Here is a 26,219-nt window from a genome sequence, read left to right as displayed (position 1 = left end):
TAAAGTACTTGAACACTATCTGAAATTATTTAGTTTAATAATTTCTGCTTTTTTTAGGTTTTCTGTTTAGATGGAGAGGGTAGGCGTGCTGCTAGGGGCCCTCGGGGCACCTTACCCGCCACTGGATTTACCTACATCACCGGTGATACATGTCGAGCACATTCGTTACGTTCACTTAAAGATACCAGAAATGGTTTGCCGAAATGCCATGTGGACTTATACCAGCATTAGTGCTTAAATGACTAAAAAACGAGCAATAACAAATTGAATCCATTCCAGTGTGTGATCTATCGAGTTTAGAGACTGTACATTAGCTGCTATCTAATATATTATTATTTTTTTGATATGACTGACGTGCATGATGAAACAAATTATCACATTTTAAAATATATTTTGTTTTCTTGACATAAAACTCTTTAAACTTACTATCTTGATTTAGTTCATTATACTAGTCTTCGTTGACTCAAATAAGATTCCATTATCTATTAGTTATGTATTGTATAAGTTCAATTTAAGAAACAAAACAAAATCTGATTCATCATGCACTTAGTTGTTTTATTTCGTAAGCAATCTGTGATATAAATTTTACCAGTAAATTGAGTTTCTGTGTGAGTCTTATTTAATAGCCAATTTTGCCATGAAAATTAGTACCTAAGAAACAATTGTTCTATAATATTAAGTTTCATTTTTATTACATAACCTTGTGATTTTTATTTTAAACAGAAGTTCATTCTCGTCAGAAGTAAATCTGTTACGCTTTCAGTTATCAAATGACACTTGTATCCTTTGTGTATACATGTGTGTATAAACCAATTATATATCCTTATAAATAAAGATAATAGTAATTGAGTTTTTGTTTTATGCTATTTATGAAACGAGGTTATCTTCTAAATGTAATTGTTTTCTTATCTCCAATTAGCATGACTCACCTTTTTCATTCTCTACCTTTATAAATAGACTTAGTGTGTTTATTGCAGTTATCACATATTTCTTATGAAATGAAATAAATTTTGAGGTTGAATGACTATACAGGTTGACGTATTCTGATAAGGTAAAGAAATGGGCAAATGAGGTCATAAGCAAATATAAATATTGAAATATTGATCCAAAAATAAACCTTTATTTAAATCACAGACCTAATTAAACACAATGTTAAATATTATTTTGATATGGTATTAAAAACTTAGTCGTTATAATATATTTAAGGATCTAACTTGTTACTTATATCAGGTTACCGGAATCATAGACCAATATAGTTAATATCAATCAAGTTAATAACAAATAAACCCTTTTTGCAGTGGCGGCTGGTGTGGTAAAATTTTGGGTAGGCCAAGCCAGCAAATTACATAGCTATGTGTAATCAGTGACGGATCCAGAGGGAGGTGTCACTGCGTCATGACCCCCCTAACTAATTTTTTAATGATTTCTCTGTTCATTTTAACTTCTGCGTTGTATCTAATTTTTGCGATTTTTGATTTTTCATCTAGCAAATCGCGAACAGAAAACGCCCTCTTCTGTACATCCTTAACCCTTTCGCTACGGGCCAACAATCGGTTGTGCGTTGCTCATATACGAAGCCAGGAAAATTGTGGACTTCGCGATTGAGACGGGCAGTCAGTAGTTTACATTTTTTATATTGAAGTGGTTGAATCGTTTTTCGTTTGTCGGCAGTTTGTTTATATTCGTTTTATCGAAGTAGTGGATTTTTTTTTGTAAAACTTAAAAAAAAAAACGGTATTCAGAAAGTACGGCGCTAAGGTGGGTGATGTGCTGCCGTGTATGTACGGCATCAGTATAATGTATTTGTGGATCGTAACGTACATGAACGATACTAGTAAGCAAGATGGACAATGTAGAACGTACTATTACGATTATAGCTCTTCAAAGATGTAACTACTTAAAAATGTACGCTGACAGAACCTGAACGATGGAGATTAATTTGCGTAATAATACGGCGCTCGCTCTTCAAAGCTGCAAATGAAAATCGTACTTTTACGGTAACAGTATCGAAAGGGTTAAAGGACAGGAAATTACTTAAATGTTCCTTGCAACTGGAATGTTTTTTTAAGGAGGCAGACATATTTTTTAAATCAAAGTATCCTTCACAATTCTTTACACATTTTTTATTAGAAAATAACAAACACGGCCAACAATATAGTCTGTTTTTCGTAATACTTCCAGACAACCATTTTTAGACATCATGCCAAGAGCAATTAAAAGTACGCACCTTTTTCCCATCTTTTTGGTCAATACGCAATGTTGGAGTAGGCCTTTCATTCATAATAATTTTTTTTCTATCAACTTAGTTCTTCTAGATAATGGTGATTCCAATAGTGAAACAACAATGTCCAAACACTCACTATCAACATTACTATTACTGCAACCTGGTAAAGCGTCATAAAAACTCATTTTTATGTATCAGTTATAAAACAATCTCACATATATAAGTTGCAAACAATCAGGCGATATAGAAATCACGCAAATGTGATTTTTTTTTCTTCGAATTTTATGAATTTTTTTAAATTTATTTGGGCAACCGTGCACTTCTTTGCAATTGTGTTGTTTGTTTAAAAATATGTTACAATTATAGATTATGTAACATATTTTTTTATCATAATTTAAAAGAAAATTTATATTACAATTCGATAATTACGTTACAAGTGACAACGATGGTCATCGTAGGCCCGATCGTCTGGTGCCTAAACAGCAAGCATAAATACGACAATATAAATCGTTGTCCGGCAAGCTGCTTAACTTCAAACGCTTTTTGTACGGGGATCTTATGTGAGCTGGGTCGGCCAGTTCCGATCGGGCCTATTAATGATATTTAAAATGCCTGAATACGATTCGATGCTTTCTGTGGTAATATAATAACTTGTTGTTTTACCGGGCGCTACTGTATTGACTGATTTAGTACATTTAAAAGTTATTTACATGCATTAACATAATTTTTAAATATATGTTTTTCAATTTTAAAGCTCTTAAAATTCTTGGGTAGGCCAGGCCTATCCTGCCTACCCTCAAAAGCCGCCACTGCCTTTTTGTCACAACAGTGTAAACGGTTTTGACAGTTAAAATGTGTAGTAGGCATGAGGTATTACAAAAAGTCTCTCATTTAAAGATTCTCAATTTTTTAGTGGAAATATTTTTAAATAAACAATCAAAACATCAAACTCATTATTTTGGTCACAACTTAAAAACTTCTCTATTTAGAGATTTGATGTCAACAGACAACTTTTTGAGAAAAAAGGTGCACAAAATGAGATAAGTTGAATTAAAATCGGTTAATAAATCAAAAAGTTATGGCAAAATGAACAAAAAAATCGCTGTTTTTGAATATTGTTAATATCTTTTTTAATATTTGTCAAAATTTGTTAAATGTACTTGAATTTGAGGGTCCTATTGTGTTTGAATTCTGTGCAAAAGATAGGCCAGATTGGTTAAATAGTTTTTGTGAAATTAAATTTTTTATCTCTCTTTTAAGATAAAAATTAGCTCTTTTTTCGTCAAAAAATCTTATAAACAAATCAAATTTTGTAAAAACTATTTTGTCGATTGGTACATCTTTTGCACACAATTAAACATAATAAAACCCTCAACTTCAGATACATTTAAATAAATTTTAATGAATAATAAAAAAAATAACAATATTCAAAAACAGCGATTTTGTTGTTCATTTTGCAATAACTTTTTTGTTTATTAACCCATTTTAATTTAGCAAATCTCATTTTGTGTATCTTTTTTTTTCTGAAATAGTTGTCTGTGGACGTCAAATCTCCAAATAGCCAAGTTTTTACGTTATGAGCAAAATAATATTTTGACGTTTTTATTGTTTATTTAAAAATAGTTCCACTAAAAAGTTGATAGATCCCTAGATGAGAGTCTTTTTGTAATATCTCATACTACCTACATATTTCGATTGTCAAACCCATCTATAATAGTTATTAATGTGTGGAGTAAAAACCTATTTCTACACTTAAAAGAGGTTATTGACTTCATATCTGAAGTACCGATTAAATACATACCGATTAAATACATACACCAGATACATACCGCTGTGTATGTATCTGATGTTGCATTTAACATTCTATAAGTATATTACTTGTGTTTTATATACATCAAAATAGTCCACCCTGAGAAATTAAAAAACCATGAAAAGCATGAGAAACGAAGATAAGAAAAAACAAAGTAGACGTATGGCAAGAGGGAGTGAAGAGAAGTGGAAAAAGAGATTAATACAATGACGACCAAGAGCACATAAACAAGGCATAGGAAGACCACAAAAAAGATGGATCGACGAGATTAAAGAACAGTTAGAAAGAAACTGGCAATATAAAGCTCAAGGCAGGTGAACATGTAAACCACAAGGGGATACCTATGTCCAGAAATGGACAAGAAGATGCCGTTAAAAAAGAAAGAAGTTCACCCTGATGTTTGGTGATATTTATGCGAAAACGCTGGAATAGCTCATTTTTGAAACAGTTTGTTTCGCTAATGTGTCAAATGTTTCCATTACATAAAAAATTAAATGATTTTGCAACACCAACGGGAACATTTATCAGATAAATAAACTAAACTAAGTAACCATGAAAAATTTTCCAATAGTCACAATTCATTAACTGTATGTTTAAAATAATATCCGTCGACTTACATATCGCTTTCCGTTTTCAAAAAATATGGAAATACGCTTTAGTAGAAGGTAAGACACTTGAGTGTACTTTGACCTTTGCCCTCCGCGGCTTAAACGGTATGCGCATCCGCTTCGCGCATATTTTCACGCTCTCGCGGCGATGGGGTTACTTCGTCAGTTTCTAATCTAGTTTTCCAATTAACTTACAAATTAATAACAATTCTTCTTGGGGTGCCTGTCCGTTCCGAACATTGGCGATGATTCTGGCTATGATGACTGTTGGTTGCTATACGCAATAGCTGTGTTGAGGTCTTTCTATACCATGTTCTCATATTAGCAAGCCAGGATACTCTTATTCGTCCTTTTACCTTGCAAAATGCATTGGAGTAGCTCGTATTTGCAAAGATTTCTCATTATATGTCCCAAATACTGCAGCTTACGGCCCTTTACGATGTTGACCAAATCCACGGTTGTGTTCATCATGCATAGTATTTCTTTATTGGTGACTTTGTGTGTCCATGTTATCTTCAGGATCCTTCTGTATAACCATAGCTCAAAAGCATGAAGTTTTGATAAAGTTTCCGCCTTCAATGTCCACGTTTCTACTCCGTAGGAAGCACTAGAGTACACGTAACATTTAAGAAGCCTTATTTTTGTTTCTAGGGTGAGGTTGTGGCTCTTGAACACAGAGCTCATAGTCAAGAATGCACTTCTTGCCTTTCTGATGCTACATTTAATCTGTTGGGTATTGTCCCACGACTCATTGATTATAGTTCCCAAGTAATTGTAGTGTGAGACACGTTCATTTCTGATTTGGTTCACATACAGATTTGCTTCAGTTATATTTTCCTTGTTGATAATCATTAGCTTGGTTTTGCTGGTGTTTATATCCAGTCCATATGTTCTACTTGTGTCCGTCATTTTGTTCATTAAGTTTTGCAGTCCTTTTATGGTAATGGAAAACACTATTGTATCATCTGCATACCGCAGGTTATTGAGCTTGACTCCATTTATTGAGATGCCTTCATTATCTTTTAGAGCCTCTTCAAAAATGTGCTCCTAATACAGATTGAATATCAGTGGTGAAATTATGCACCCCTGTCTCACTCCTTTTGAGATTTTGACCTGATCTGTATATTCTCCAACTATTTGGCACCGCTGATTGATTCCAATACAGGTTAGCTATTATTTTTAAGTCTCTTCCCGTCAATTCCTGTCTTCTCCAGCATTTCCATCATTTTTTCATGCCTATCGAAAGCCTTCTTGTAGTCAATCAGGCATGCAAAAACATCACAGCTGACACTAATAACAATTAATAAACATAAAGATTCTTTATGTGGGAATCGAGCCATCAACCTATGACTGCAGAAGAGGATGGTAATGCTGAGCTATGTAGATAATTGATATTCGTTGTAGTAATTGGTTGTAAGGGTAAAGTTGTAAGGTATATTAAATGCTTTACTGACTATACCATTACACGGCTTAACTTAAAGGGATGTGCAATATGTCACATGATAGGGACAAATACAAGTTAAGTATTCAAAAAGTACCTATTGAATTAATACCACTGTTAAATGCTCAGAGATCTAGATAAATACTTCCAGACTTTTGAAAAATTTGTTTTAGTCATATTTTTATATGCGTTGGCAATTATTTGATACATTAGCGGAACATTGGCGTTGCTTTTAATGTTTAAAAGGTGAAACACTTTCAATAAATCATTTTTTTTTTCAAATAAGAAAATATGAAAATAAAACTCATATATGGCTAAATACTCCATGCGACATTTAATCTGTCATTTAACCTGTGTAATGATTATACCACTATGGTGTATTCCATATTTAAAATTAGCAAATTACTGTATTAGCTGATATGCATTTTTTAAAAGATGTAATATTGCAGCTTCTTTGTATTTCTGCAAATGCTGCATTTTGGAATATTTCACTAAATGAAATTTTTCGAGCTCAAGGAACGTATGTTTTTTAATGGTGCATTGGAATCGATCTTGCATAGGTTTTAAGTCCCACATATTTACCTAAGCATGTACGAAACCATAGTGTAAAGAGAAAAAAGGTCTAAAAGGTATAAAAGGTTGTACAGTACCTGTGATGTAAACTCGGCTTTAAAAAGCAATGGTGAATCAGTAGTACTCTAAACTTAAGGGTATCGTTACACCCATTACTTTTTACTTTAATTACTTGTCAAACTGCACATTAAGTATTTACTTATTAGAATATGTCATCCTATATAAAGCGTAATGTATGCATGAATAATTCGCGTAATTTCTCGGAGTTATACAATATATTTCATGGTGTAATACAGATATATGTATTATATTTAATGGCTGTAAAGGTTCAGATGTATATACACGTATGTCCTTCTGATGGGTTAGTTATTTAGTTAAAGATGTTTGTGATATTTGATGACTTCATATAGTTCTGGTATTGGGGTTACTAATTATTTTAATGTTTTTGTTTTAAACCCTCTTTAATTTTAATAACTATGTGGTCATAATATTACGCTCTTCTTTTATTTGAAATTGAAGAAATTTTGATTCTTTACTTTTTATTAAAATTATATTACATGCAGTTCAAATGGGAATAAAAATTGTTCATTATTTGAGGAAATAATATAATATATTCAATATTCAATAAAGTAGAAACATAGAAATGCCACGAGAAAATACTTTCTGAACCAAATAATGTGAGCAAGTCAATCGTTTCTGTCATTTTTGTGAGCGCCTTTTTATATTCATGATTTTTATGATATGTTCCCTTGTGGTTCAAATCTCAGTCATCAATATTATTGAATAAATGTTTTCTTGCTGTAGGTGACTATACCTGCTGTATACCTGCTAAATTTTTGCAGTAGGATAAATCTCAATTCAACTTTTTGTATTCGATTCGTATGAGTGTCAGGATTTTTCGGCACCAAAATCCCCGAGTAATGAGTTTGTACTGATTTTGTATCGAATTTCCACAAAACTCCAGGAGATGAATCCCGACCTGAATACCTGGAGCATCGGGGATCATCACAGTCATGGTATTTGTGATCAGCCATCCAAAAAAATCCCGATTAATGAGTGTGAATCGATTTTGTATTGAATTTAGTGATTCGCAATCAAAAAACCCCCCGAGTAACGAGTTTCCATTGATTTTGTATCAAATTTCCACAAAACTTTAGGGAACGAGGAAAGTCCTTAACACCAGGGTCATCAGAGACCATCGCCATCATGATATTCGTGATCAACGACCCCAAAAACTCCCAAGTAAACAATTTGCATTTATTTTGTATCGATTTTCCACATAACTCCAGGAGACGGGGCCTAAGGGCGCCAGGTACCTCGGAGATCATCGCCGTTATGATATTCGTATTCAGTCACCCCAAAAAACCCTGTGTAGTATTAATGAACTCATTTCCGTCAATTATTTCCGAATTACAAATTTATCATTTTTCATTACTTCGAAATGCACTTTGGAAAAAACATTTTTCTTGTTAAATAATGCAATTTTCATTTCCACATCATCATTTTTGTTCACAAAATTTCCTGACGCTCATACGAATCGAATGCAAAAAGTTTCATTGAGATTCATCCTACTGCAAAAATTTAGTATCTAGGTTTTGGGCTTTTTACTGTATCATTGCCTATTGTTACAATATTTTTTGGGTTACTTGGACAGACGTCATTACTTTTGTCTGACACACATCATTAAGGTACCCATCGCTAATAATGTGTATTGAATATGTGTTTTTGATATCGATAGTGATTGATAACAAAGTGCCAAACCACATTTTATCATCTAAAAGTCAATCGGTCTGCCACTGAAATCGAACCGTTGCTTAGCTTCTTTCAGATTATCCGCTGCTTGTATCGTACATCTCGTGGTTTGTGTCCTAATTTTTTAAAGTTATAAATTTCCTACGTTTTATACACTTCTTATTCATACAAAATTTATCAGAAAAGTTACATTTTTGTGCGCCGTAGAAAAAATTGCTTCGAAATTATGCCTTATTTAAAAATAAAACAATAAATTAATTACCCACTTTCCTTATATCGTGGCTGAATGGATCGAGCAATCCAAAGCCATTAAAAAAACTACTTTCCTTTTAATTTTTTCTACTATATTGTGACCGGTATAACATTTTTCTTTGTCTTTCATAAATCATTGTTTTAGGGCCTATAGCTGTGTCGAATCACAGGATTTTCAATATTCTATCTTAGGGACCTTTTCAGCTTAGCTTTCTTATTTGTATCCTCCACTATTTCGTTTACAATTTTTTTTGTCCATAAACAAGTAGAAGAAATCTTCTATATTTTGATTGGGGACAAGGATTACTTTGCGAATTCTGTTTTTTATTATGTTGCCCCTTCCAATTAGTCCCATTAGTCTATTAGTCCCCCTTAGCTTCAAAAACAGAACAATCATATCAATATCCTGAATGTAAATAGGTGCTACTTTGTAAATCATTTTTTTTTCTTAATTTTTAAAATCATAATAAATAGTTTAAATTACATGTACGTAATTTAAAGCAAATAATCTTTTAGAGGAATTCATTGGTCAAAATAATTCAACAATATTTTAGGTTTACAAAACTTTGGTTGCATTTTACTTGGTTATTTGCCCCCAATTGGTATTTAATTATTTATTTTAACATAGTTACTCATTTGAATTCAGAAGTCTATTTTATTTTAGAACTTGTATTGGCATACTTTTTGATTTTGGTGCAAGACATACAACTTTTCTTCAATTTTTAGCTAGATCAGTGGGAATAACAGATTTTGTATTTTCAGTGAAATTGAAAATATATAAATCGATGTACATATTATAGAATATTTCGAAATGTTTGTATATATTCTATCGTGTAAATGAATATTGTAATTTATTCTATTAGAGGAAACAAATTTGTATATAAGAAAATTGCATTCCGTTTTCAGTATGATATCTAAGACCGATTTTATAATATTAAACTTTTATCATGAACATAATATATGGCACATCTAAAGTGATATTCAACTGAAGGGTATCTTTGTTATTTGCAAAATTTGCCAACTATTTAATAAAATTTATGAAATATTTTACCACAAAATAATTTAAAAAATACCTAAGACACTTTAAACCACTAAAAAGTTTGTCTTTTAGAAATATTAGGTATCGATTTTATACATATACATTAATTTAAGAAGTACTTGGGGATAATTGGGATGAAATATATCCATATCGCTCGTTCTGGTTATTCAAAAATACTCCACAATACGGGTATTTTGAAATCTTGGATCAACGGTTCTGGATCAGTTATGAGACCCGTGCCACAATCCCAGGTCCGAGCATTAGTACAATTTATTTTAGAACGACTTATCCCAATGCTAGCTGTCTAAACAGTTAATTAACTAAAAGTAAATTACTTAAGTAATCACTTTTTTGCGAAGTTAGTTACAATTTGACATACTGGAAGTGGCTGGAAGTTACTATACAAACAAATACACGTGCTCATAGCCAGCATTAATTGTAAACAAACAATTATTTAAATACAGTTTATTAACAAAATAATACTGCGTAAATTAAAAGAACATATCAAAGGTGTTTATTTTTTGAAATTGCATACCTAATCGTTTACAGATTTGTAGTTACAAATAGAAGGATTACTATTTATAAAAAAGTTTTTGTGTCATCACCATATTTGTTTGGTGTGTAGCAAAAAAAAATAATTAAAATAAAACTTTAAATATAATTCCCCTCAAATTCAAATATCGCTACCAGACACTGTAAGTTGTCTACGTTTGGCAGAACTCGACATTTTTTTTATATAATAGAAGCTTACTTTCTTCATACATATTGATAAATTTGTAAGTGAATTTGACTTTTTTAAACTTTTAGACATTTGGATGTTAACTGAAATGTTTTGTTTATTATTTTAAACATTGACATAATTCGATAAATCAATAATAATGATTAACTTACATCAACATAGTTTTTATTCAGCAATTAATTTAAAAAATGGTACGCATTTGCAATGACTTTTTGTGCAGTTTTGCCTTTTCATTTAATTGTATCCTTGCTCATCCAGAAATATGAACTCTTGGAACATTTATCATATTCATTAAAAAAAAACCTTGCCAACGCATTAGTTGATTTAACATATGGAACAATTTGGCTATCCATAATAATTAAATTTGAAATACAAACCATTAAATAGAACAATAGAAAAAAAAAACAAAGAAACAAGGTTAGAACTATATTAAATTAAATAAACAGCGCCAATAATACAAATACAATGTGGTAAATTATAACAACTGGAATATATTTTTTAAATATATACGAAAAAATTTTATGGGTTATACAGTCCCACTATTTATTTACAGTTTTCTTTTTTTAATTCTTACAACTGTAAGTTTATTCAAGTTGTTAATAGTGTAACATAGGAATTTTTATGTTTTAGTTTATGTTGTAAGTCAACTAACTTTGTGACCTATTTGCGGAAAGCAAAGTAATTGAGGCACACCTGAAACTACTTTAATAGTTTATTAACAACAAACTACGTACTAAAACAAGTAAGAAAACCGAGTTCTTTTCTGAGTTGAATCGTGTCGTGTGACAAGGATCAGCTGACGTGACTCCCTTCTTTATTGTAAATAAACATTTAGTACTGATGCAGTTTTTTGTTGGTAAACTGCGCGTGAATAATTTTTTACTATTAGTTACAATTAATACTGGCTATAACCACACTTGTGCTTGGTTGTATATTACCTTCCAGCCACGTCACTTGAAGTCAAAATTTGGCCAACAAAGCGCAAAATGAATTAAAATATTAATTCATTTTTATTAATATATAAATATTAATAAAAATTATACTATATTTACTTTTCAATTGTGAAATAGGTTAAGTGAATAAAGTATATCTGCAATTTGTACTCCATTAATTAAAGGAGAATTTGAGTACTGTTTTCCAATGGCATCTTACATAAATTATTGTTTTTTTATTTGTTAGGCAACTAAAGTTTATTGCGCTTCAAGAAAATAATATATATAACTATTTACTATTCCTAGGAGATGAACTCTATTATCATATCTGTGGTTTGTGTATTGTGTTATATTACGAATATATCAAATTATGTTATAAAAATATTTTCACTTTCTTGATTCTATTCTTTGGATTCAAATTGAATTTAAATTATTATCGTTTGCTTTCTTTTTCAATTTTTTAATTATAAAAAAAATACTGGTAGAAAAAAAACCGCGAAAATACAAGAGATGTATAATTTTGATTCCAAACGACGAATTATTAGCTAGGAACTTTTTACATTTATGCAACACCTAATACATATTGTAATCGGTATTCACTACCTTTGGTATTTACACATTTATACCAATGTTTACTAATGATAATACTTATACCTTTTTAGGCAATGTTCTTCTTCAACATAGTTATTATATAATAAACATAAACAAAATACAATTCAAAAACGTTCTGGAGTGTAAAAATATATTATGTATATCCTCGAGAAAGGTGCCTAATTTTGGTGACTTCCAAATATTTCTAACTTAATAAGCAAACCTACATGAAACACTTAAGTCTTAGAAACATTAGATAAACATTTATGTATAACTCAATATTTGGTGACAAAATAAAATACAAGCAAATAACACAGAACAAAAGTTTCTGTATTGGTTCACAGTAATGAAGTAAATAATATAAAGGCAATTCAGCGAGACATTGGTCACTTATAGATATGCCATAAGAAAATTCGATTGTTTTGACACTTTTCCCATTTTGATATTGGACATGATTCTAAGCTAGTCATAATAAATTATTGAGCGAGTTTTAGTTGTGAGTGAGAAAGAAATGAATTTTATATTGTAAATAATAAATTAGTGTTTTGTACATATTGACTTTATCTTAACTATATAAAACCTACTTATTTACAATAAATAAATTTTAAAATTGCCGTTGTTTTTGTTATGTAACCCAAATTTACATATCTACATAATAGCCACATTTAAGAGAAGTGATAAGTTAAAAAGCATAAGAGTGTATAACCCTTGGCGGATGGCCATATGAGTTTTGGTAAAATAACTAATATGGGAGAGGCTTGTACATTGGGCAGGATTTTTAGGTGTTACAAATACAATATTGAAGTTATATTTTTAAAATGTACACTGGGGCAGGTATAAACTATTGTAGTATGTAAAATAAAAATAACAACTGATTACACGAGATACGTATGAGGTACATACATAATGACGACGATTGTAGAAGAGCTCAGCTCGACATAAGAAACAGAGAGAGTTCGCGCGCCAAATTAAAAAAAAAATGGGGTGGCTCGTGATACAAGCTGGCCCTCTCTCCTATTGTTACAAGGTACAAGCCTCTCCCCTATTGTTGATTGTTGATTTTGGTGATCCAAGGCATAATGCACAAGATAACTCTTCCCCCGTCGTCCCACAGGAACCACTAGGCAACTTGAATGAAACGGCATAAAACAGTTCCGTTTGTCTAATAATCACAGTCCACGTAGTACAGTGCCAACGGTTGCGATGCGGTTCTTTCTTGGTACTACAACTAGTATACAGTAGTCGCCAAATATGAAGAATAAAGGGCGCGAACTTATGATACTTCGAGCACGTCCACCGGTAGATACTTTGGTACATAGGTTACTTAGAACCAAAGAATATAGACGCATATAGAAGGATGTTTTCACTGTCATTTTTTAGCTTCTGTAAAGGTTGTACACAAAATAATAGAAGTTGATCATGAATTTAGTTCCTTATTTGTACCACTAAGGAGCGGTCAATATCATTAAATTTTTGCGTTTTATAAATTTTTTTGAAGAAAATAAAATATTATTTCAACTTTTAATAAATGAATCTTTTTAGAAAAAATATTATGATTCAAATTTTTAATTTAAATATGTAGAAATCTACAACTAATAGTATTAAAACAAAATAAAAAACAATTCCTGATCTTGTTAATACGCTAGAATTGCTTTTTAGCACATACACCAAAGGAATATTTTTCACAATTTGAAAATTCGAAATTGTGAAGTATAATTTCGGATTTTTAAATAAAAATAAAAAAGTAAGCCTCAAATAACGCCTCAATAGAGCTCAACAAAGGAAGATTTGAAAAAAGGCAAAAATGGCTACTGGGACATGGACCATAGCAAATCCCAAGAAAACCAAATCAGCAACACCCGACGAATAATCTTCCATTCGGAAGAATACCATCACACCTCTCGTAACAGAGTTGTTAAGAAACCAAGGGGCTCTAACGAGCAGACTAGGTCATAAAGCACCCTGACAAAAGTATTCAGAATGGTGGTAGCACACAGACATCATCCTGATACTCAACTAAAACGGGTTCAAGCAAATTTGATCATTAACAATCTGGAGCAAGCACTTGATGAGGCTCCTATCTGAGGTCAAAATGAACTTCCGCAGTTCCATAAAACATCGTTTAGCGAAGGGACCTTTTGGGTGAACTGTGTTAACGAGTATACAAAAATGGACGACCAAAGTGGTGAAGACTATTGGGAGCCTGTGGGAGGGAGTAAACTTAAATATAATTGATCCAAATAATATGCCCAAGCACCCCATTGTCGTCACCCGCGCCCCTCAGGAAAAAACTTAAGAAGAAACCATCAGGAGCAGAAGACTGGTTGTGATCTGCGTTCCACAGACTGAACGACAGTAAAGATAAAGGTTATAGAAGGAGGAGTTATGAAGGAGATAGTTCTCAGATCAGTATACCTCCCATATGATGATCCCGAACAACCATCAAGGGAGTTGGAACAGTTAGTGAGAGATTGCATGAAAGATGAACTTCAATTAATCATTGGCTGTGATATGAATGCCTACCATCTGACCTGGGGCAGTACAAACACCAAACTGTGGCGATTATTGCAAAAAAAGGAATGAATATACAACAACTTAGAAAGGGAAAAAGAGAATCATGGAGGCATTGCTAGGATATATTATTATTCCTAGGATATTATTGCTAGGATATATTATAAAGTTCTCTCAAAAGACCCTTAGATAAGTATTCCCTCGCTCCAAAATAAGTCAGGTGAATACACTCTAAATTTTCAAGAGACTCTGAAATATTTTTTCAAGGTGCACTTTCCTGAGTCTCTAACAAAACTGACACCACTAGACACGTGACAGCAACTGGAATGGATATCATAGCTTATGGTTTTAGGGAAAATTGGCGTGATGCAAAACAAGTGGTGAACTAGGACAATTAAATCGGCAATAAACAATTCTTTTACATAAGGAAAAATTAATACATTTAAAACACATTGAACATTTTGACAAGCAACATTTTGCGCCTATGCCCTTAATAAATTTATTTATTGTGAATAAGACAAAAAGTTTTTTTTAGATTCAAACGCAACGTATGTATTACATTTGGAACTATAATCAAGGACTACGTTGATGAGAAAGTTCCACTGATAAGTTTTATGAGTACATTAATTTCTAAAACATATTATTTCCTAAGTGCTAAATGATTAGCCATCTATTATTATTTTTTTACTGCTAATACTTACATTTCGAACAACAATCTTAAAGGCCCGTTTTCACACTACGTCTTATTGTACGTTTTGTGGGTCATATAAAACGTACGGCAAAATGTACGTTTTTTCCAGTGTATACACACTACGTTTTTCCTTCCGTTTTCTACCTCATTTCTAATTCAGAGTGTTGAGTTGTGTGAAGTTTGTTTAGTGATTTTTTTTATGGATGAAATACGGCTGCTTTCTTTTATTTTTTTAACCATAATGTTCGTATATTTTTACTTTTCAATTTTTGTACTGCACCTGACAACACTGTACTGGCAACGCCGCCAAAGGTCAAGTATATGACAGTTGCCCTTAACAGGCTCTCAGTCAATTATTACCGATGTAAGTGTAAAGAACAATAAAGTTTAAAGTATCAATCGAGTCCATTTCTTCTCAGATATTAATAATCTGAAACAAGATTTACCAGCACACACAAGTTCAAACAAGTTTGGTCCTTCGTTCCGTATATCTGAGAAGCAATTATATAAAACAATTTTGTTATAATCATCAATATTATCTATTCACAAAAATTGCGCCAAAAGCAGCGTGGTTTCCAAATCAAGTTTCAGCGTTCAGCCAAGAGAACCGGTAAAGTTGCCCAACCAAGCGAGTATCAAGAAGAAGCGACGTTACAGTGACAATTTAACTGGACATCTATAGTCAGCCAGCCACTCACAGCCATCGCCAAGAAGCCAAGGATTACAATCGACCAATTCAGTGACCTTCAAAAACAAGTGACGTATTCACAAACATTTAACTCATGGTATAATAAACTACAGAGGTAACATATTGCGCACGTCGCATGACCGTCGGCCAGGTAGTGACGTCAGTTGCAGCGTAGTGTAGTCAGTCAGAAACTAGCATCCGAAGTGCAGTTATAAATTTCGGAGTTTTCTCACAGTAATAGTTTTAATTTTTACGATATGCGTTGTGCGGTATTTGGCTGTTCCTCTGATAACCAGAGCAAGCGAAATCCTTGTCTTGACACGAGGTTTTTTCGTTTCCCTAAAGAGGAAAATCTAATTAAACAGTGGGTGCACGCCACCGGTAGGAAAGATAAATTTAACCCAAAGACGTCTTATATTTGTTCAAAACATTTTACAGAGACTGACTTTTATGTAAATCTTAAGCATCAACTACTGAATTATCGGTCGAAAAATTATAGGGGTTTGAAAAACGATGTTGTACCCAACAGGAATTTGCCTATGATGAAACTTGAGGTTACCACGATAAGCCACGATGGCGCAATAAAAAAAAGGCAAAGAAAACAAGTCGTTGATGAATTATTAAGCAGGTAATTATATGTAATTGTTTTTGTAGATATAAGCTTCTTTAGAACTTCTTAGAAATCTTTTACTTATTGCTTGTTTGTATCTTTATTATTTAATTTCCGTAGCAAACGTAGCAAAATTTTTCTAAAATTTATGCTTTAAAATTTAAAACTATAGAGCCTGTCATAGTGCTCCAAAGTAAAATTATTATTTAATTTATGGTAATTATAAATAAATATTAAAAACAAAATATTTTTAGCACACAAACAGAACCACTAATACACCGGAATCAAGAACTGATTAATGAAATTTCACTTCTAAAGCAACAACTAAATGTGGCAACAGCAAAAGTGTCTGCAATGGAAAATACTATTTCAGCCGTAGAAAATATTTTTTCGAAAAATCAAATTAAAAAAATTAAAAATAACAAACGAATATTGTGGTCTATATCCGAAATTTCAAAAGCCATATCATTATATTCAGCTGGACCTCGAGCTTACAGACTCATGATAAAAAGAAATTTTCCGTATCCTGCAGTATCTACACTGCAATCTTGGTTAAAAAACATTAAAATACAGCCTGGTACATTAAAAAACTCTTTTAAAATTGTGGAATACTCCAGCTTTAGTACGAAAGATAAAGTTTGTACTTTATTATTTGATGAGATGAAAATAAAAAAAGAGTATGTCTACGATAAATCGGAAGACCAAGTATTACAGCCATTTGCGTATGTGCAAGTCGTAATGCTGACAGGTTTATTTAAACAGTGGAAACAACCTGTCTATTACAATTATGACACAAAAATGACTTTTTCTATCCTATCTGAGATTATTACATTTGTAGAAGAAGCAGGTGAGTACCAGCATACCATATTTAAGTACTCATATTTACTTATAAATTTTCTCTAGGTTTCCAAGTATTAGCCATGGTTTGTGATTTTTGTGATTTGGGAGGTGGAAATAGAGGACTGCACACAGAATTGGAAATTACAGAATCAAAACCTTATTTTAAAAACCCACACAATGGTCAAAATGTTTATGTTTTTGCTGACGTGCCACACCTATTAAAGCTTATCAGAAATCATTTTGTGGATGAAGGTTTTATTTTTAATGGAAGAGAACTGAATAAGGACTGTGTTGAATCTGTTCTTGATGCTACAGCAGGTTCTGATTTAAAAATTACCCACAAAACAGACAAAGAAAAGCTCAATGTCAGAGGAGCTCATAGACAGAGAGTAAAATATGCCGCAAAATTATTCTCCCATACGGTATCGAAGGCTATTAGTAGGTGCGGCATGCTTGGTCTCATTAATCAAGACACAAATTGGACACCACTAGCAGATGTTTTTAAATTAGTAAGTGTTATAATTTGTAAGGTAAACATTAATTACAAATTTGTTTTAACTTGTTATAGGTGAACGACTGGTTTGATGTTTTTAATGTAAGCGTTCCTGTGAGCGACACTCGAACCAGAAACCGGGCTTACGGTTTAGCGCTAGAAGAGCAAAATGATATTTTAAAAAGAATGTCTGACATGATTTCAACAATGCGCGTTAAAGGCAAGAAATCATTGCTTCCGTTCCAAAAAGGTAACACAATATATCAAAGTAAAAACACATTTGTTACATTTTATAAAACATTGTAGGTATTCTTATATCAAACAAGGCTCTGCAGTTGCTGCTTGAAGATGTAGGTAAACGATACAATATGAACTACCTTTTGACGAGACGCTTAAACCAAGATCCCTTGGAGAATTTTTTTGGGGTCATAAGAGCGAAAGGTGGTTTGAACGATCATCCAACTTCTTTAGATTTTAAATACAGACTGCGTTCTTATTTAATGGGAAAAAACGAAGGTGCTTTTTCAGATTACTGTAATGTAGAAGACGATGGTACTCCTACATTAACTATGAGCGGTAGTATGGTGGAAAAGCTTGCTTCAAAAAAAACAATCATTGACACCAATCCCACGGATGGAGATGATATAGTCCTCTCTGAAGAACTCGATGATTTAAGATATGATGGACTAGAACATTTAGGAGGATATATTTGTAGCAAGCTTAAAGGCAAGTTACCAAATTTAACTAAACAAAGTTCGACGTCTTACACCTGGACCAATCATTTGACAGAAGGTGGACTATGTAAACCTTCTAACGAATTTATGGCTCATTTGGAAAAACTAGAGCAAATTTTTCAAAACTTAAATGGAGATACCATATTTACTGGCAAACAATATATTTCAAGTCTGTTATCCGCAAGTATTAATATTGATTGTCCTGAAGATGCTAAGAAAATATTTTTTCGATCGCGTATGTACTTCCGTATAAAAGATTTTAATAAAAAAATTATTTTAGCACGTACTAATAAAAGAAAAATACAAAAAACTATCGCATAATGTATATAGTTATATATTTTTAAACTAAATTGTTTAAAAACTGCTTTATATATAGTTATTTATTTTGAAAATTGGCATCTGACTTCTGTAAGTGACGGTTGTTTTAAGTATTTAAATTTAAGTATATATTTACCAATTATGTGCAATATAAAAATTTTGTTCCTTAGAAGTTTATAAAAAGTGCAAGTATGTAGGTACCTAAATAAGTAGCTATTTTTTTGTATTAATACCTTATTAGTTTTAATTCGCATAAAAATTAGACATATTTGACTAATAAAACATGATAAACTTTTGTTTTTATTTAAAATGTATGAAGAAAGTAAAATAATATGCAAAATATCCATATTTAGGATGACTAAGTTACGAGTGCTTATGTATACTATTAGGAGCAATGTGAATACTACGCTGCAAGTGACGTAGCTGCGCAAGGACAACGCGATTTTGCACTTCGGAATAGATGGCCCTGCATTTAACTAGACGTCTACATAGAATAGACAACTACAATTCAGGTTAGTCCTATTTCATAATTTCATTTCCTTATTCCTTACTTTAACCTAAGATTTTGAGATTGTTTCAATTTGAATAAAAACAAAACATTGTTCAGTAAAAAATTATACATTAATTTCTTAAATAATGGCTCAAGACATGAAAACTTTGATCAGAAATAGAGGCTCAATTAAACAAAAAATAACGATCTTAGAAAACTATATTAGTTCAATTCAAGACGAAACTAATTCAGTAGATATATGTAACATTCAATCGCGGTATGAAAATTGCAAGGATTTGATTAATCAATTTGAAACTATACAAACTGAAATTGAAGAAAAATGCGAGGAAAAAGATTTAATTTCACAATTTTCAGAAAGAAACGCGTTTGAATCTAAATACTTTACAGCTATTTCATTCTTAAAAGATATTCTAAATAAAAATAAAAATTCTCCTATTCAATCTAATGTTCCAGTGCATGATTCATTTCAAAATATTTTATTACCTAAGCTTAAGCTTCCTGTTTTTAATGGGGAATACGAAACCTGGTTAGACTTTAAACAATCATTCATGTCAACTATTGATCAAAATACAACACTTAATCAGAGCCAAAAATACAATTTTCTCAAAGCTGCGTTAGATGGCTATGCAAAAAGAGCCATATCGGGTTGCGAGGAAACACAAGATTATCCACGAGCATGGAAAATGTTATGTGATAAATTTGATAAGAGAAAATGCCTTGTAGATACTCATATTCAGTCTGTTATCAATATAACTCCTTTGCATAAAAATACATTTTTACAATTCAGGCATTTATTAGACGAAGTTTCAATACATTTATCCGCTCTTGAAAGCATGCAAATAACAAAAGAGTCACTTTGGGATATGACAATTATTCATATAATTTATCATAAATTAGATAATATTAATCAACATAAATGGAAAGAATTTCATACAAAAACAGAGCTTCCTACATTAAATGAATTTCTAGATTTTTTGAAAGAGAGACAAGATATTTTGCAGTCACAACAAGAAGTAAATGTGAAACCTCAATTCAATCAATTTTCTAAAGCATCAAATCAATTCTATAAAACAAAAGATACACAAATGCATTCTCATGTAAATTTGGCTATTAATAAGTTCAAATGCAATTTTTGTAAGGGTGAACATTCTATTTATTCATGTCAAAAGTTTATGCAACTAAATGTGAATGAACGATGGGAAAAAATAAAACTGTTAAAACTTTGTTCTAACTGTTTGCGCATTGGACATTTTCAAAATACTTGCAATTTAGGGTTCTGTAAAAAGTGTGGACGAAAACATAATACTTTTCTTCATAATGATGTTACAAATCAACAAAATAACAATTCAAATGAACCTTTAGTATTCAATAATTCAAGTAGTCAACCTAGTACAAGTAGTAGTTACAATAATACAGGTAATCAAACAAGTCAGCAGTCTACTGTGTTATTTCAAACAAATCCAAGTTCTATAAATATCGAAGAAGGTATAATAAATGCATCAATTCTATTATCCACAGTAACATTCAAGGTTAGAGACAGTAGTGGCAAGTTTCAAGTAGGTAGAGCCTTATTGGACTCTGGAGCACAATCAAATCTAGTAACAGAAGCATTCTGTAAGAAAATAGGTGTGCCATTATCTTCTGCAAATTTATCAATTATTGGCATAAATCAAGTAATGTCTACATTGACAAAAAAGACTTCATTAACCATATTCTCCAATGTCAGTAATTTTCAATGTAATGTGTGTTGCTATGTAACCCCTATGATTTCATCATCTATTCCTTCAGAAAAGGTTAATGTAACAAATATTAAAATTCCAGACAATATTAAGCTCTCAGATCCACTATTTTACTCACCTAATGAGATTGATATGCTCATAGGAGTTACACTATTTTGGGACTTAATATTGGATGGAAAAATTACTATAGGAAAAAATAAACCAATTTTCCAAAATACCAAGTTAGGGTGGATCGTTTCTGGTGCTATAAATAATTCAGGTAATTATTCTATTTGCAATTTTTCAAAAGACATTGTTATACCAGAAGATCATCAATTAAAAAAATTTTGGGAACTTAATGAGTTAGATAATTCTATTGAAATGTCAACCGATGAACTGCATTGTGAAGAGTTATTTCACAATGATACTTCTCGCCATGAAAATGGACAATTTATAGTAAAATTTCCATTAAGATCATCTCCTACACTACTAGGTGACTCAAAGGAGAAAGCAATTCAACGTTTCTTGTCTTTAGAAAAACGTTTTAAATCAAATACTATATTTTATAATTTATACAAACAATTTATTCAAGACTACATACAATTAGGTCACATGACTAAAATTTCAGTAGATAATTTGACAAGCTCACACTATTATTTACCACATCATGCTGTATTAAAGGAAAGAAGTATAACATCAAAAATAAGAGTTGTTTTTGATGGCTCGTGTGCCACTAGTTCTGGGTGGTCTCTAAATGATTTGCAATACATGGGACCAAAGGTCTTAAATAATATTTTTGATATTACACTTAGATTCAGATTGTACAAATATGTTGTTTCTGCAGATGTATCTAAAATGTACAGACAAATTCTAATGCACAGTGATCACAGACCATTGCAGTGCATAATCTGGAGAAACAAACCTGAGGACAATTTATCCTCTTATCAACTCAATACTGTTACATATGGGACAAAATCTGCACCCTATCTAGCAATAAAATGTCTTAATCAAGTAGCTACAGAGTATAAAAATATATTTCCAATTGCATCTAAGACTATTCACAATGATTTTTATGTAGATGACCTTTTGACGGGATCTAATAATATTGAAGAGTTACAAACACGTTGTAATGACATTTCATCCATTTTAAAATCTGCCAATTTTATACTTAGAAAATGGGTTTCAAACAATTCTGCTGTTTTAGAGAAAGTTGAATTAACTGATATTCCTAATAAAGTTTTAGATATAGGAGAATCCGAAAGTTTCAAAACCTTAGGTACTCAATGGGACAGCAAACAAGATATTTTAAGATATAAGATCACCACCATTCCATTAGATAAAATTGTTACTAAAAGACAAATACTTTCTATTATTGCCCAAATATATGATCCATTGGGTCTTCTTAGTCCTGTAATAATCATTTCAAAGATTCTTATTCAACATTTATGGTCAATTAAACTACCCTGGGATGACCCAGTTCCTGAAAATGTACATATCAAATGGTTTCAATTTTACAATCAATTGTCACAATTAAATACACTTAAAATTCCAAGAATTGTAATAGGTACAAGTCACAAGTTAGTAGATATTCATTGTTTCTGTGATGCTTCATTACAAGCATATGCTAGTTGTCTTTATATGCGTAGCATCAATTCAGATGGAGCATATACAGTGAGACTACTTTGTTCAAAAACAAAAGTTTCACCCCTAAAGTCGGTTACAATACCAAGACTGGAGCTTTGTGCAGCTCTTCTTGGAGCTCAATTAACAAACCAAACTATTAATGCAATCTCATCCACTGTACCTGTATATATGTGGTCTGACTCTCAAATAGTTTTATGTTGGATCAAAAAACAACCAAACCAGTTACAAACCTTTGTCTCAAATCGTGTAGCAAAGATTCAGAATCTTACAAGTAATTTTATGTGGTCTTATGTTAGCACTAAAGAGAATCCAGCTGATTTGGCTTCTCGAGGAATAGTGAATCATCCCATCCCCATCCATCCCCTAGTGGTCCCATCCACCATAAGTTCATCAATATGAACTTATGGTGGATGGGACCAGATTTTTTATATCAATCTATTGATCACTTGGTTAATTCAAACACTCATCAAATTATAGAATTGCCCGAGTTAAAGAAAGTTAACAAGGTACTGACTTCAAAAATTATGAATCAATTCACTCTATTCACAACTTATTCAGATTTAACAAAGTTACAAAGAATTACTTCTTATATACTAAGATTTATTTTCAATCTAAGGAAATCTAAATCTGAGAGAAAATATGGATCTCTATCAGTTGAAGAATTAAATTACGCTAATTTGAAATTAATAAAATTAGCACAATTCGAATCCTTTGCAGAGGAAATAAAAATTATAGAACAAAATAAATCATTACCCCCAAAACACAAACTGAGTTTTCTATCACCATTTCTTGATGAACAAGGTTTACTTCGTGTGGGCGGTAGGCTTAAATTTACTTCCTTAGAAATATATAAACATCATCCATATTTATTATCTTCAAAGCACAATTTGACAAAATTAATTTTTAAACATAAACATGCTGTTTTATTACATCCTGGCCCTCAACTTCTCTTAGCATCCATACGACAATTTTATTGGCCAATAGGTGGACGTAGTTTAGCTAGGCAAACAACAAAAAATTGTATTACATGTTTTAAATTTAATCCATCTTTTGCGACATATCCAATGTCTAGTTTACCAGATAATAGAATTAAACCCTCCTTGCCTTTTCAATTTACAGGCATTGATTATGCCGGACCATTTCCTTTAAAGGATAAGGCAGGACGAGGATGCAAAATTTTAAAGTGTTACATTTGTGTTTTTGTTTGTTTTAGCACAAAAGCAATTCACTTAGAATTAGTATCAAATTTAACAACAGAATGTTTCTTATCTTGTCTTAAACGATTTACTTCTCGAAGAGGAGTACCTTCAGATGTCTATTCAGATAACGGTAGCACATTTGTTGGAGCGAGGAATGAATTAAAAGAATTTGGAATATTCTTGTTAAAAAATGAAAATGTTATTACTCAATATGCGTCAAAAGACAATATTCATTGGCATTTTATACCCCCATATTCTCCCAACTTTGGTGGTCTATGGGAAGCAGCAGTAAAAAGCACAAAACATTTTTTAAAGCGAACAATGTTAAATAGAATTTTAATTTATGAAAACTTCAATACGCTTCTTGTTCAAATTGAGGGAATCTTAAATTCGAGACCTCTGTATTCCTTATCAAATGATCCTAATGACCTAGAACCCATTACCCCATCACATTTTTTAATTGGTCGTCCAATTACAATGCTTCCTGAACCTGACGTATCAGAAGCTCCGCCAACCAGGCTGTCTAGACTACAATCTGTCCAACAATTATACCAACAATTTTGGATACGATTCACAAAAGAATACATTTCTCAACTGCGTTTTCAATATAAATGGAAAAACCAGGCTACTCCGATTGCTGTTGGTACACTAGTATTAATCAAGAATGATCAACAACCTCCAGGCAAGTGGCCAATGGGAAGAGTTCTACGTTTGTTCCCTGGAAAAGATGGAGTTTCGCGAGTGGCAGAAGTGAAAACAGTTTCAAAAGTTGTGATCCGTTCCGTGAGACATTTATGTCCTTTGCCTATAGAGGAGGACACAGTGAATTAAAAATTTTTTATTTTAGTGATTAAATTCCAATAAAGACAATTCGATTTTATTTTTGTATTACTATTGTGTATTTACTTTCATTGTATGTTACTTTGAAGTCCCTTCAAAGGGGGGAGTTATGTTCGTATATTTTTACTTTTCAATTTTTGTACTGCACCTGACAACACTGTACTGGCAACGCCGCCAAAGGTCAAGTGTATGACAGTTGCCCTTAACAGGCTCTCAGTCAATTATTACCGATGTAAGTGTAAAGAACAATAAAGTTTAAAGTATCAATCGAGTCCATTTCTTCTCAGATATTAATAATCTGAAACAAGATTTACCAGCACACACAAGTTCAAACACATAACGATACTATGACTGAGGAAAAAGGGGATGAGGAGGTAAAAGACAAGATGGTCAGGAGAGTGGGCTTCTAAAAAGAAGCCAGTATTCCCACGTCTCGTTACTAAAAGAACTGAGAGGCGAACCAGATGACTGGCGCAATTATTTGCGAATGGACACCTCAGCCTATTGTCAATTGCTAGAGTTGGTAACACCATACATATTGAAATAAGATACCTCATGAGAAAAGCCATTACACCTCATGAATGACTCACAGCAACTCTCAGATATCTTACAATAGGACGCAGCGTCAAGGACTTGGAGTTCACAATCATAATATCCAAACCAGCGTTAAGCCAAATAATTCCTGAAACCTGTAATGCAATCTACTTGGTTTTAAAACATAACTACTTAAAAACTTTTATACAATTCAATAAATTCCCCGGGAAAATCGTGGGTGCATTGCCGCAAATCTGACATTATTAGGCTTTTTTTTTTTGGGAAAAATGAAACGAACTGCAGTGGAACTAGTCGTCAAATAAGTCAAGATCGGACGACTTGTCTGAACATGTATTTTCACGTAACGTTTTATCCTATCAGTTCTCGCAAAACTATGCTTCTCCCATCATTTCTACGATCTGACTTTGGATTTCATTTCGATTCGACAAGACCTACGTTTTGCTGTTTACATGCCACGTTTTATTGTATAGGATTTGTCCTATCCAACAAAACGTACAATAAGACGTAGCGTGAAAACCGGCCTTATAATAAATATAATTATATCCTACTAAAACCTGCCTAAAAAAAGTAAAACTTGTAATTTTTTTACTTTTACTACTACTAGTACCAAAGTACTAGTATACATTTAGCTATCATACCGCCCTGTCAACACTAGAATAGTTTCGTCTGAATCTTAATAAATTAAATTGTTTTAATTATATTGTATTATTTTTTTTGTTTTTTAGAGTCGTTTTTCCAGATTCCTAAATTTTTTTCTCAATTTTTATCAGTCTGATTAGTTTTGTTTAATATGAGAAATAGATGTTGGTATTTCAGAAGATATGCCATCCAAATTGTTTATTATCTAACTTCAATTTTTGTTGGATGATCATTATCTAGAGTTGTTAGATCTGTATCCGTAACGGC

General features: G+C 32.0%; 3 protein-coding genes across 3 annotated transcripts in view; all 3 read left to right on the top strand.

The window, feature by feature from the left end:
• The window catches only part of LOC140441678 (uncharacterized), a 349,982-nt gene extending 337,415 nt beyond the window's left edge, over positions 1–12,567 (top strand). The window contains exon 6 of the mRNA XM_072532549.1: positions 58–12,567. The gene's annotated coding sequence lies outside the window, so the exon portion shown is untranslated. The remainder of the gene's footprint in view (positions 1–57) is intronic.
• Positions 12,568–19,482: 6,915 nt separating this feature from the next.
• Positions 19,483–23,118, top strand: LOC140442421 (uncharacterized). Its single transcript, XM_072533494.1, has one exon. The coding sequence runs from the start codon at positions 19,483–19,485 to the stop codon at positions 23,116–23,118; it is 3,636 nt and encodes a 1,211-aa protein (XP_072389595.1).
• A 665-nt stretch (positions 23,119–23,783) lies between these two features.
• LOC140442420 (uncharacterized) lies at positions 23,784–24,749 on the top strand. The gene has a single exon (XM_072533493.1). It carries the CDS (start codon positions 23,784–23,786, stop codon positions 24,747–24,749), a length of 966 nt encoding a protein of 321 aa, XP_072389594.1.
• Positions 24,750–26,219: the final 1,470 nt, after the last annotated feature.

Source organism: Diabrotica undecimpunctata, chromosome 5 (genome assembly GCF_040954645.1).
Source record: "Diabrotica undecimpunctata isolate CICGRU chromosome 5, icDiaUnde3, whole genome shotgun sequence".
Lineage (NCBI taxonomy): Eukaryota > Metazoa > Arthropoda > Insecta > Coleoptera > Chrysomelidae > Diabrotica > Diabrotica undecimpunctata.
Note: the sequence above shows the minus strand (reverse complement) of the source record. Positions and strands in the feature narration are given on the sequence as shown.

Bases quoted from the DNA above. Each gene is read 5' to 3' on its own strand.
- LOC140442420 (XM_072533493.1), top strand. From the start codon at position 23,784: ATGTCTAGTTTACCAGATAATAGAATTAAACCCTCCTTGCCTTTTCAA.
- LOC140442421 (XM_072533494.1), top strand. From the start codon at position 19,483: ATGGCTCAAGACATGAAAACTTTGATCAGAAATAGAGGCTCAATTAAA.